At 40.3% G+C, this 14,050-nt stretch overlaps 3 protein-coding genes across 3 annotated transcripts in view; all 3 read right to left on the bottom strand.

Annotated features, from left to right (window-relative positions):
• Window positions 1–256: 256 nt before the first annotated feature.
• Window positions 257–4,971, bottom strand: LOC131336482 (protein NRT1/ PTR FAMILY 2.11-like). The gene is made up of 4 exons (XM_058372347.1): window positions 4,703–4,971; window positions 4,380–4,597; window positions 3,210–3,769; window positions 257–1,337 (listed from the first exon to the last, which is right to left on the bottom strand). The coding sequence occupies exons 1-4, from the start codon at window positions 4,806–4,808 to the stop codon at window positions 437–439; spliced, it is 1,785 nt and encodes a 594-aa protein (XP_058228330.1). The 5' UTR covers window positions 4,809–4,971; the 3' UTR covers window positions 257–436.
• Window positions 4,972–9,204: 4,233 nt separating this feature from the next.
• LOC131336483 (protein NRT1/ PTR FAMILY 2.11-like) overlaps window positions 9,205–14,050 on the bottom strand; it is a 41,556-nt gene continuing 36,710 nt past the window's right edge. The window contains exon 5 of the transcript XR_009202849.1: window positions 9,205–9,511. The gene's annotated coding sequence lies outside the window, so the exon portion shown is untranslated. The remainder of the gene's footprint in view (window positions 9,512–14,050) is intronic.
• On the bottom strand, window positions 9,487–13,031 carry LOC131336484 (protein NRT1/ PTR FAMILY 2.11-like). The gene is made up of 4 exons (XM_058372349.1): window positions 12,851–13,031; window positions 12,274–12,491; window positions 10,876–11,435; window positions 9,487–10,552 (listed from the first exon to the last, which is right to left on the bottom strand). Exons 1-4 carry the CDS (start codon window positions 12,924–12,926, stop codon window positions 9,652–9,654), a joined length of 1,755 nt encoding a protein of 584 aa, XP_058228332.1. The 5' UTR covers window positions 12,927–13,031; the 3' UTR covers window positions 9,487–9,651.

The raw sequence follows: 14,050 nt of genomic DNA, 5'->3' as shown, positions 1-14,050 counted from the left end.
TAGAGAGAGATGGGACTTGGGAGTAATATGTGGAGAGCAAACTTATTAAAAACCGTGCTCTGAGAGAGGTGGTGGTTCTAGGAATCCCAACTGAACAAAGCATTACGGTTTGTTTGTTTGAGGACCACACGGTATTACATCTCCTATTCTGTGTCCAAATCCTTCAAACAAAATCGCGCCAAGAGGATTCTCTTTAGTGTGCCTGCCTTCCCCTTCTGGATTAACTGCTGTAGCCAATACTTTAGTAAATAGATAATTTAGCCAATAATCTAGCTGTTTATTGCTTCATTATCCAACAAGAAAAGATACTTTCATAAAACAAGAATGGAAGTCATAATACATGAACTCTCTTCGCAGCTCGATTTTGTTCCATTCAATCTAAGTATGAATTTCAGGAACAGTCAGTATGGCCTTCTCTTATGGGAACCCCGAAATATCAAACAATAGGTTTATAAAGATCCTTTTCTTCCATTTCTGTTGCGACAGTACCGCCTCCGGTCCCTTTGTACCTATACCACCTAGAGCACACCAGAAAGTAGCCCATATTTACCGCGCCAAGAGCAGCAATCATGTAATAGAAGTTCTCCAACCTCCCTTTGTTAAGATCTTCTGGTAGCCAGTCTCCCGTTTCATTCCCTTTTGTCGTATGGTGAACTATCGACACCAAGAAACCACTCAAATAGCTAGACGCTGCCATGCCACAAAAGAAGAAAGACCCGGCAAAACTTCTCATGTTTTCCGGAAATTGCTTGTAGTAGAACTCTACTTGTCCGATGGCCGTAAATCCCTCAGCAAGTCCAGCTAGTGAGACCTGAGGAACCAACCATAGACCCGACATTGAAGAAATGGCACCTCTTTGTGGTTCAATTCCAAGGGTTGGCTTCGTAAGAGACAAAGTCCTCCTATGATTCTCAACCAAGGCGGCGACTAGTGAAACAAGCGCCGAAAGGGCTATGCCAACGCCCATCCTTTGGAGTATTGTGATTCCGCCTTCTTTTCCCGTGAGCCTTCTGAGCATAGGGACCAAGATTCGATCGTAGATGGGTAAAAAGATAGTGAGGGTCAGCATGTTGAAGACAGGGAAACTTGCGGCAGGGATTTTGAAGTTAATATTTCCAAGGCGTCTGTCGGATTGAAGTGCTTGGAAGACGACATAGGTATTCTGTTGGACTATGGCGACGAAGTACACAATGGCTGAAGCCCAGATAGGGATGACCCTTAGTACACATTTCATTTCCTCCACTTGCTGCACACTGCATAGTCTCCATGGGTCGGCGGATGATCCATCCGGGTTCATTTGGTCGTCGGGTGTCATTATCGCTGCCTTGTCCAGGAATCTGATAGCATTTTCGTTATGATTAGTTGACTAGTAGTTTGATAAAGTTTTGTCATTTTAAATGAACAGCTGTAAAAATTCCGGCGTTTGATTAGAAAGCATGAGTCATGTGTTCCACTGATCAGAAAACAACAAACATTTTTGTTGGGCAGAAAAGTTTGATTAGCCACCTATATGGTTTTAGATCCTGGATTCTCATTAACTGATTGTCGTCAAAGAGACAAGTCACGTCAAGTGGTACAGCTGTCTAGGATGGGTTTGCCTAGGTGCTAGGCGGTAGTCCTACCCCTAGATTAGACAGCCTACTAGCGCCTAGAGATGCTTAGAACATTGGATTCTATGTCTTCGTTGATGCTGTGAGTGAGTGGGTGAGAGAGAGGGAGAGAGAATTTGAAACATGCTGTAAGGCACTTATGGGAGGGGCATTCTGTATTGAGCTTTTCTTTTTTTGAAGCAGTCATGGATTTTATTCTTTCTACGTTGGGAAAAATAGGATTTTCTACTATATTGGTGGAAACCGAAAGCCTTGTTTTTCTACATGTGATGGAAATGAGAAGAAGATAGAGAATGATAATGTATCCAAGGGGACAAGAAAGATGCATAACGTGACTGAGAAAGTAGCTTCACCCCCTGCAAAGGAGAGATTCTTTAGAGCTCAAAAGTATAAGAAGAAATAAACGCTCCGTCAGTCGTAACATATTTTCTATTGATGTAGAACACGTGGAGGCCCAATTCCATGATCAGCTGGACCGAGCCAAGCCCCGAAAGTCCAAACGGTGTTTAATTTCAGATTACCCAAATTGGCTAAATTCGGACGAGCTCGGAATAGGCCCAAACTTGGTGGGCTGACTTAATTTCGCGCTCCGGTCAATACTCATTAACCCTAAGTTGATGATCGATGGTGCTTTTCGGCCTAATTCCTTCGTATAGGCCTTCAATTGCGTTATTTTGCCGTTTTAGGAAAGATTTGTTTCATTAATAACTCTTAGACCGTATTTCCTTTTAAGTTGATTCTTTTTGGGAAAGTCTTGTTTTTCTTTCCCGTTTTCAGTTTTAGGAAAAGCCCCAAATTATGGCACTTTTTATTTTCCAAGTTTATTTTTAGGGTTTCTAGGGTTTCAGCCTATTTAAGGGTTTGTAACCTAGAGTTTATGTAGCTTTTTGATTAATAATATTGCAGAGATTTTCTCTTTCTTTCTTGTGCGCAAGATTTGCTCGTTGCGACGAGTTGTTTATCTCGTTTGGATTAGTACGCTAACTAATCTCTCGTGAATTCCGCTGCGTCATCTATGGACGATTTTTCTTGAACAAAAAACATTTGCTGAAGAAGAAAATCTCAAACTCGGGTCATTGACGTGGTAGATGAGTTAGGCTTGACAAGTTTTGGCGAAGATACTAGGGGAAGACTTCTTTCCTCAAACTACACTTGCGTTACGAAACTAAAACTTCAACTAGTTATTATGACCATAACCAAATATCTTGTTTCGAAGCAAAAAAAATGGTATTCGTAAATTGTTACTAGATTGAAGTATAGAGACGTTACGGGTGGTCTGCCTATATAAATGATGTTACAAAATTCTCAATCGGATGCGGTCTAATAGGAGTATAGATTAGGAATGATTTATATTCATACGGGAGTAACCAAGAAACTCGCTGGGTATAGAGTTTGAAATATGCAAAGATTGCTACTATGTTTTCCTATTATGTGTATGCAAATCACAGCTGGTTAGACCCCTTTTATGGATTGAGATACAAACACAAGGACAACAATTGTGACTATTCTGTCCAAATATTTGCTCTAGATTGACAGTAAATGGTTGTACTTATTTGAGCATGGGTAAGAAATTAAGCTAGTTATGTCATGTTTGGTTACCTGAATTGTTGTGTGTAAGGAAGCTTCGAATTGATTGACTTGGGGGGCGTATAGTTGAAAAGGGAGAGCCACGGTTGCTCTGGCAGTGGTAACCACCTCTTCTTAACTGCAGCAACTATGACCTGCACTAGACTTGTAAGAGGACTGCCCTCTGGCTTCACGATCACGTATATCTTCGTCCCCACGAAGAAGAGTACACACGAAATGAACATAAAGGCCGTAGGAATTGCTAGTCCTATAACCCAGCTCACGTCAGATTGGACGTAGACGATGAGGGTAAGTGAAACCATCATGGCAAAAGTCAACGTGAAGAAGTACCAATTGAAGAAGCTATTGATTCCCCTTTTCCCAGATTCGGTGTTTGGGTTGAATTGGTCGGCTCCGAAGGCTAGGTTACACGGACGGATGCCACCGGCTCCCACCACCATTAGTGCGAAACCGAATAGCAGAAATGCCATTTGCCCTGCCGTTGGGCCGATGCATGCGCTTTCGTCTTCCGACGTGCAGTGGGGAGGATGCAGCTGCTTGATTGCATCTGTTAGTGCTATTACAAGCAATCCCTTCATGCAGAAAAATAGGCACAAAAATCAGGAAAAAGTGTTACTGTCACTGGGCGTAGGAAGGTTATCAAGAAATCCATCCTGCTAACTTACTGATTGAAAAAAAGGAGACATAGAGAGTATCTCTGAAGAAAAGAGCTGATTTTCAGTTGAAGAACAATAATTTGAGAGAAGATAAGAAACCCTAATTGCCACAGAAAAAGAAGATAATGCTGATGTAAGTAATTCCAAACTCAATTCTCAACTTATGGTAACTAAAATGAATTACATCAAAAGCCTCTTACAGAGGCATAATCCAGTTTAGGAACCCCTTGAATAAGGTAACAAAAATCCTAAAGCATAATCAACTCCCCAAATTGATTTAAGATTCTCACGTCGAGTAGAGTTCCTAAATGAATATATTGATTGATCAATATCAAGAAAATGTTGAGTCTTCGGCCTCATCCGGTTCCTTTCCATTTCCCGTCACTGGGTCATTTGAGATAAATCCTGAATTAGTGGTAGTAGGATGCAAATTACGTGCAGAGTTTACTTTCACAATTGTGATCCAGGCTAGCTTACGTACACCTTATATGCTTAGTTCAAATGTCAAGTAAGTATAAATGAATACCAGAAAAGACGCGACTGATGCGAATCCGAGTGTCTTGTACCGACCGAAGTAAGTGTCACAAAGGTAAGCTCCTAGTAAGGTAGCAAAGTTGGTGGTACCATTGAAGACATTGACAATAGTTGTAGCTGTGATGCTTTTCATGTTGAAGACTGTAGTGAGATAGACCAAGAGATTTGCCAAGGTGCCAATGGCTCCCAGCTTCTCAAATGTCTCATTTCCTGAAGCCGAAAAGAACAATTCAAAATCAGTTAAAGAAACTACAAAGCAAAAACACACACCATGAGTACGAATTTTGAAAAAAATGCAAAACACAACTGTCTTACCGATAATGAACGGCATGGCTTTCACTCCTCTGTAGTTAACCTCAGGCTCATCAGTTGTAATGGCTTTGTCATTCTTTTCCATGGTTTTGTTCTCATTCTTCTCCATGTTTTAGCAGATGGAATACTCTCTCTCTCTCTCTCTTTCTCTCTCTCTCTCTCTGCAGTCTGCAGTGTCTGTTGTCTTATACAAGTAAGAAAGTGAAGAATGAGTTGGGACCTTAGCACAATAGTTGAGAGGCTAAGTTTGACGGATTAATCCTACTTACCAGTCCATGCATATCATCTGAGCTAACCACTCTGTCTTTCTTCAAAATTTTCTCTTTCCTTCTGTCACAAACACGGGAGATTTTTCAGTGCCGAGCGGGTATATCCTACGTGGTACCCACTCGGCGCATTCGAGCTGTCCAATACACTTTTGGATTGCTCGGATTGAAACTCTCTCTCTCCTCTCACCCCAACACTTTCTCTCTCATTTTTCTCTCTCCAAATCTGAGCCGTTCAAACACGGAATGAACGGCTCGGATGCGCGAGCAGCACCACGTGGTACCCGCTCGGCACTGAAATTTTTTTCCACGAACACAGCCATAAATTGAAACTTTGCCTACATTTGTGGACTCAAGTGTGGTGGAGCACAACTAAAATTAACACGCTTCACTTCTTTGGGCAACCTTTAGTACTATACTGTCTGGTCACTGGTAAAAACCAAAGGTTTGCAGAGTGGTCCACAGATATTCATGTAAAATCATTACCTTTAGTGCTCCGTTTGGTTCGACGTAAGGTATTCATGTAAAATCATTTACCTGTGAAATACTTATGGAACTTTATTTGTCCATTCTTACGTTTTGGCTTTCATGCATGGTAGCTGTTTATTGTATGGTGAGGGGAGAGGACACGACATATAAGCTCCTCCACCTCTCTTCTGTGGTAATTAGAAAAGCAGAACAAAAGAGAGAGAAATTGGAAAATTCTGGAGAAGTTCTTGGATTCTTTACATGTATATCTTTGTTCTTCCACATGGTATCAGAGCGGGGCCCGTTCCATCCCACATTTTATAAAATTCACAATTCACACCCCACGATGACAGACCAGCAAAAAGGCTGCACGATGATAGGACCCAAAAGTGGCCACACGTGACAGACCTCAAACGCGGCTGCACGTGAGGGGGATGTTGAGGAAATGAATCCCACATTGTTTGGGAGTGGAATGGGTGATCACTTAATAACATATGAGACCTCTCCACTCATTGCCAATTGGCTTTGAGATGGATATAAAGTTTCCACGCCATCAACCGGTCCTCAATGATTGTCTCGATCAAAACCTGTTAAATTACTTAAGTCATTTCACGTCGATTTTCTGTAGAATATTTTACTCGTTAAGTGTTTTCACTTTTCCCAAACGTTTGTGCAGCCAAACACCAAATTTAAAAATAAAAATAAAAAACCATTTTCACCCAGAACAAACTGGCCAAAGTTAAGTACAAAGCTTGCAAAGATTGTCGGCAGATAGAAGACTCTATGTAGAGATCCGATGTATCTATTGGCGAAAGAACTATTTACTGCATTTTTTACCTGTCGATCGCAAAGTTCTTTTGTAACATTAGACCATAAAAAAAATATGGTAATGTTATTTACAGTGTGATCTGGCAACAATAACCCTTGTGGTGTTGGTTTCACATGTCATGTCAAATTCACATTAGAAGTTCACACCTATGCCTGATTGTTCTCTGATAATTTATTGACTTAATTTGGTCTATTACACGATTTTCACACTGTTCCATATTTAGTTTTTTTGGTGAAAGGAATCTGCCAACCTATCAAAAATGGGAGGAAAATTCAGTGATGTTGAACTTGTAAAATTACGGTTTTGTTTGTTTAATTTGTACGTAATGCCTTCCGTATGGACAATGATGGTATCCTTAATTGAAAGTTAATGTGATGTTATTCACCATAATTTTAGATTCCTTGTGAATAATCTGTTTGGAGGTCTTGACCAGGTCTAGTAGTTAGGAACTGTATCTAGCTTAGTACAGGTACTGCTCATCTCACGACATCCGAAATCACCTTTTGAACCTGAAGGAGCACATAATCTTAATTGAGTGCCGATGAATTTATTTAGTTTGGAATTATGATACGTACGTGTCGTGCCCAATCAGGATCTACACCAACAAACACAAACGCACAATCAAGCTCAAACGCAAGATATAGTTGGTTCCCCAAATTCAAGTACTCCACGGGAGAGGCCTTGTAATTTTTATGGAGGAATTACAAATTATTCTCACAACTCAGCCTCACAATCTCTCTGTGTTTCATTTCTATTTTCTGATACTTTACGGTGGACCAGAGGCCAATAACTCCCACACTGGCGTACCTCTCTCTCCGATTGATTGCGTGCGTGTGTTTGTGTTGTTTGGTCTGATCCTTGGCGCAACAATACGTGTCTTGTATGATCTTCTAGATTTGGAAGTATGGAGTATTTCTGGAAAATGATTTTCAAACTTTGATTCTGATGAAATGGTTTAAGCGGAAAGTAGGTTTGGGAGATTCTTCGCGCGACCCATCGTTGCAGATTATCACACTCACAAAGAATTCATTTCTCAACTGCTTTCTTTTCAAAAAGTTCATGAGTCTACATACACCTAAGCAGTGCCATGGCTTCCATCAGCAGTTGATAAAGCAAGTTGAAGTAGCATCCTTTGCGAGGTGGAAATTCGAATGCATGCTTCTGTATACATACTTACGTATTTGCCTGAGATCTATTCATAATACCTATGATTATATCTTTGTTTTAAGGAATACGAAACAAAGTAGCTCAACTAATTTGTATATCAAACAGGAGTTTTTTCAGACTGCATTTTTTCCAAGGGAACACCAAGGGTGTTGGCATTGGTTCCTTTGTACCTGTACCACTTTACACACATTAGGAAGTACGCTAAGTAGTCCAATCTCCCTTCGTTAAGATCTTCTGCCAACCAATTTCGGAATTTCCTCTTGCATGTCCTCCGTTACCCTGATTGACAATTGACACCAAGAAGCTACTCAAATAACTCGACAACGCCAACCCACAAGACAAGAAAGACCCTCCGATGGTTCTCATGTTTCCTGGAAACTGCTTGTGAAAGAATTCAACTAGTTCCGATAATCGTAAAAGCTTCAGAAAGTCGTGCTAGTGACGACTGAGGCACTAGCCGTATGGAAGGGGTAAAGACCCTCTTATGCGTTGAAGGTAATAGATAAAGAAAATTCTATAGCTGGCTTGTAGTCAGGAATCAACTTGGGAGGTGATAACTAAAATTGAAGAGAAAGTAGGTACTATTGCTGTAGATTGCCTAATACTATGTGGGGATTACCAGAATGTGACTTGGAAAAAGCTATGATTTTGATGAACCAAATAATACAATTCCTCCATACATTGTATTTGTACGTATGCCTGTGATGCAAGTGGTGGAATATGATCTCTGGCATGACAAGAAAGCATAACTGCTGCTACAAAATGCCATTGGCCTGGCAATTTTAGTACTGAAACTAGTGTAGCTGGCCTTCAAATGCTGTGTGATTTGCTGTTGTTTATGTTGGTTTGTTCTTGAAGTTTTATGTCTCGTAAAGGAGGAGTGGGTTAAGGTAATCTCACAGAGAGAATAATAGGAATCGTTCAAAGAGATAAAACAAAAAGTTCGTTTATTAGCCAGATTAATTTTGAAAAATTAACTAAGAATGACAGATAAAAGGAGGAGATTAATATGCGACGCAAAATGATAAGGTGATACGTTGCTTGTTGACCCTCCAAAATTCTTTTTAATATCCGAGTTTGGAGGTCGGGAGGGATAATTGGGTAATTGGTGAAGAGGGACTAATCATAAACAGGGTTATAGGGTGGCCATAAATAGTCTGGCTGTAGAGAGACTATTTAGGAGGTGCGTGCCTACCAAAACCCGAATTAACTGATCCGGTCAAATTATCTAACCGATGAAGTTTTTACTCTAATTGGTGAGTTTGGAAAAGATTTTGGAGAATGAACTGGAAACCAATTAATGAAAGATACTAGTAAATGTTGATGTGGATTTATGTTGGACTTCTTGGATTCATACAACCAAAAACATTGCCTTTGCGTGGAGTATTTAATTACTACTCCCTCCGTCCTAAAAATGATGACAATTTTTGAAATTTGTGTCATTTTTCGCTACTTTAACTTTTAATCTATAATGTTTTTCATGAGTATTAAAATTTTGTATAATGGACTAATCGATAATTTTCAAACAAGATCCATATTGCATATTTTTTAAGATTCATACTGAAAGATATAAGAACTTGAAATTGATACAAATATAAAAAATTGTCATCGAATTTGGGACGGAGGGAGTAGTTAATTTGATTTCTTATTTCGATCAGCTAGGAAAAAGAAAACAAAGAAAGGAACCTTGTTTGGTTTGACAGGAATTAGGGAAGTAAATAACAAAAACAAAGAACTAAAAGCTCAGAAAATTTCCCTCCACACTTTCCTCGAAGTTTTTATTTCCTTTTTCAATTCCCTAAGTTTCAAACAGGCCGTAGAAGTCATCACCCGAGGGCCATTGTCGTACTAACTTGTAAATCAGGCAAGACAGAGCCAAGTAAACACACCAGTTGACCAATCCAACCAGCCAGAGTGAAAGGTCATTTTCATGAAAACCACCTATACTTGACAAGGGCAACCAAGTTTTTATCATCACCTAAGTTTTTGCCAAAAAAAAAGGAAAAAGATAAAAAGAGAGAAGGCGACCGATAGCTCTCCCCTGAGGCCCCTTTAGATTTTCAGTAAGGACCGAAAGATCAACTTTTTCGTAAATTTATGGCGTTCAGTTACATAGTTATGCATTTCCTCAGTGTGCATGCATTCCTAGCTCCTACTTAGGACATGGATTTGCTAGCTTTATATAAGCAAAACAAAACAAAGAAGCTTGACTAATTCGCGGATCAAACAGGATGTTTCTCGGACTGCATTTCTTCAAGGGGCGCGCCAAAGGTGTTGGCACTGTCTCCTTTGTACTTGTACCAGTTGGCACACACCAGGAAGTAGGCCAAGTTTAAGACCTCTAGACCAGCAGTGAGGTAGTAAAAGTAGTCCAATCTCCCCTTGTTAAGATCTTCTGCCAGCCAATTTCCTCTTCCATCTCCCTCTGTTACGCTGTGCACCGTCGACACCAGGAAGCTACTCAAATAACTCGACAACGCCAACCCAAGGGACAAGAATGACCCACCGATGCTTCTCATGTTCTCCGGAAACTGCTTGTAATAGAATTCAACTTGTCCAATAATCGTAAAAGCTTCAGACAGTCCTGCTAGTGACAACTGAGCCACTAACCATAGCCCTGACATGGAAGAAATAGCCCCTTTTCTTGGCTCAATCCCTAATGTTGGCTTAGAAAGGGCTAAGTCCCTCCTATACCTTTCTACTACGGCTGATACGATCATAGTGGCTATAGCGATTCCCATTCCGATGCCTATTTTTTGGAGGGTTGTGATCCCGTCTTCTCTTTTGGTGAGCTTACGGAGGATTGGGACTATGGTGCGGTCGTAGATAGGGATCCATATCGTGAGGCATAACATGGTGAAGACAATATAGGATGCTGCTGGGATTTGGAAACCAGTGTTGCCTAAACGCCTGTCGGACTGTAGGGCTTGGAATACTACGTAGGTCTGCTGTTGAACTATCGAGACGTAGTACACGATCCCTGCTGCCCATATGGGTATTATCCTCAACAGGCATTTCATTTCTTCCACTTGTTGAATACTGCAGAGCCTCCATGGATTTCGGGCTGATCCATCGCGCTTGATTTGGTCTTTAGAGGTGACGATTGCTGCTTTGTTGAGAAATCTGTCAATAATAACACAAAATCTAGAGTGAGTGGAGCTTTCACAAAGACAAACTAATATCATAACGCACTTAAACATGCGTTCTGCGATAATGCATTAAGAAATATTTACCTCAACATCTAATGCAAGATAGAAACCTAGAAGTACTGCTACTAGAAAATGCTGTTGGTCAAGCAATTCAAGTACTCCGTTGTAATCGCACTAGTATTTTGTTTCGTTTTCTTAGGCAACAGGAGCCTTCCGGCTGTTTTGATGGAAACAAGTACGTAGAAATTTTGTCCATGGCCCTCATAAGTGTTAATATATGCATGCTGAGTTTGATACCTGAATTGGTCTGTGTAAACGAGCTTCGAGTTGATCGATATAGTAGGAAAATGATTGTAAAGGGAGACCGACGGTTGTTCCGGCAACTCCACCTTCCGCTTCTTGATTGCAGCAACTAAAACCTGCACTACACTCGTCAAGGGACTCCCTGTGGGAATCACCATGACATACATTCTCGTGCCAACGAAGAAGAAGGCGCAAGACAGGAACATGAGGAACGTCGGAATAGCCAGTCCCAGAGCCCAACCGTTGTTCGACTGTACGTAGACGATGACCGTTAGAGAAACCATCATGGCGAAAGTGTAGGTGAAGTAGTACCAGTTGAAGAAGCTGGTGGTTCCCCTCTTCCCTGACTCTGTGTTCGGGTTGAACTGGTCTGCTCCGAAGGCTAGGTTGCACGGTCGGATTCCGCTCGCGCCGACTACCAGTAGGGCAAAAGCAATCAGGAGGAAAGTCATCTGCCATCCTGTTGGGGCAGCACATGCGTTAGCGTCAGCTGATCCGCAGGAGGGAGGGTGAAGGTTTGAGATTGCTGCCGTGAGTGTCAGTACGAGCATCCCCTGTAGTTCAAAAGGGGAAGAAGTAGAGTTCAGATTTGTATCTTGGATATATACAAGATCTGATCCAAATGGTCCAAAATTGTTCTAGTAGCTTCATAGATTTTAGAAAACATTATGTAACAGACTATGTTACGTGAACTTGCATACGAGTTTCGGTGCATGTACGTGTCTAAGTGTCACAATAATATAATGTGAATATGCCAAAATATTCAAGCTTCTTAATATAGTTCATTTATTTGTTGCTAATGGCCGAAATGTTTATCAGGACTAACAACCATTTTTGTTGACTTGCAGTCCTCATTTGTGGGCCATTTGATAGTTTTAAAGAATTTAAAAAAAAGAAGAACTTATTGGGGCGCACAAATCACTTTTTCTTCCTTTTTTTCATGCGCTTATAAAAAAAGATGACATGCCTGAGTAAAAACTTTCTGAAAAAATAACCTAAATGCCCACAATCAATTGATTGATAAATCTTTTTCTAAAATTTTGCCAAATTTGGGTGTAAACATAGCTAACTACTTAAGCTTGTCACCGTTGTCGTTGTCGCTTTGTTTTTCATCCACTCTGTTCAAGTTGTTTGACCCACATGTTGGAAGGGCGGCTATTTTCCGAGGGTCAAGTTTGTTTGCAACTGGATGTCTCGATTAGTAATTGCTCGGACTAATTTTATCTCACATTCGGTTGCACAATTTAACGATGTTATTCTGTGACAAAGGTAGTACGCTATATCGCATGAAAGGGTGATCTAACATTTTCTGTTGTACATAGAAGTCTTGTAATCACACTTTATATCTGATAGAGTTAAAATTTACAGCGGGGGTAGAAGTAGGATTAGTACCAAGAAGGAGGATATGGAAGCGAATCCGAGAGTTTTATAGCGGCCGAAGTAAGTGTCGGAGAGGAAAGCTCCGAGCAGGGTTCCAAAGTTGCAAGTACCATTGAAGACGTTGACTATGTTTGTTGCTGTGATTGTCTTCATGTTGAACACACTTGTGAGGTATACCAGCAGATTGGATGACGTCCCAATTGTTCCCAACTTCTCAAAGGTCTCATTTCCTGCAATTTATTTTCAACGAATGTCGTCACAAATTTATTCGAAGAATTAGCGAAAGAGTAAGATAAATTAATTATATAGAGCGCAAAAGAGGAGGAAAGCGGAAAAAGAAGCCCGTCTCTCCCCGTCCGTGCGATGCGCATGTGATGGAGATCTTCTGACTCCAACATCTCTGTCTTTCTATTCCGATGCATTCCAACTGAATATGATTTCCCTAGTGTGGCTGGTTGCGTGCATGTATGTATATTTGTGAAGTGAAGAGCTATTTTGCAAGTTCTCTAGAGAGAGTACGTTGTCTCGTGCCATTGGAAGAACAATTCAACTGATTACATTGACTGAAACTGACTTCTCTTTTGAATACCTATAACGAAGGGCATGGCTTTTACTCCTCTGTACTCTGGCTCATCTCTTGTGGTCACTTCCTTAACGTCTCCCATGGTTTCCTGCCTCTCTCTCTCTCTCTCTCTCTCTCTCTCTCTCTCTCTCTCTCCTACGAGGATTTGTAAGGAGTTGGAGTCAAGTGCTAATTGAAGTAGAAAAGAAAAACTTATATAGGGTGAGGCTTTTTTCCTACTTTTTAATATAGAGGCTACTCGTCAAACTTCACCTTTTTTGCAAAAGTTTCTGTGCGTACATATTGATCACTCATGTCTGGTGGACATGTGCTGTAGACTTAGTGCGGTGACTGCCGATAGATTCTAAGGTGGATACAGCTAGCTGTTCTTAGCTCCATGTTCAGTGCAAGTGGCAAGGGAATCTTCCACGTGATCTAATTAGTTTTAGGGGATTCTTTAGTAAAAGTTACTGGTTAATCTTAGGTGTTGCTTTTGATTGTAATTAGTGGGTGCAGTGGAGCTTGGAATACAAGTCTTGTAATCAGATCTTAGGGACATCATTATTGCATGTGGCATGACGAGCATCAAAGTTTCTTAAGAAAATAAAAATTATCCAAACAAGGCTTCTACTCAAACTAATTACCTAAACAGGGGTCCTTAACTTGTAAGGACTAAGTCAACATGGGTCCAGAGTCGGCCTTGAATTTTCATGAGCTGTAAAGTAAAAATTAAAAATGAGGTCTTTTTGTTGGACTATTATAAGGGGTAAAAAGACCCTTGAAATTCAAAAAAATTTGGAGGCCTAAAGCAGCTGCAACACAAACTTCAGCTCGAGTTGAGTTTTGTTCACCCTCTTTTTAATGAAGGTGAACAAAATTGCACTCCTTTAGCTTATTACTAATCAATGTGCTCCTCTGTTCTATATTGAGAGTCTACCATAAAAAAATCGTGTCATTTTTTAAATAAAAAAATCAATTACTTTCGTGTATAATTTTTTGAATTTTTTCGCACCAAATTAAAGTACAAATCGAGATCTTTAATACGGTGCGAAAAATTTTAAAAAATTATACGTGGAAGTAGTTGATTTTTTTCATTTGAAAAATGGTAAGAGAGAAAAAATAGGACTCTCAATATGGGACAGAGAAAGTAACTTTTAAACTCTCATTCTTCATCATTAGATAAATAGTAAAAATTAATGTGAGTCATGCATGATGTCACCGTCGCAC

Source organism: Rhododendron vialii, chromosome 8a, assembly GCF_030253575.1.
Source record: "Rhododendron vialii isolate Sample 1 chromosome 8a, ASM3025357v1".
Lineage (NCBI taxonomy): Eukaryota > Viridiplantae > Streptophyta > Magnoliopsida > Ericales > Ericaceae > Rhododendron > Rhododendron vialii.
The sequence above is the reverse complement of the archived record's forward strand: the minus strand, read 5'-3'. Positions and strand labels throughout refer to the sequence as shown.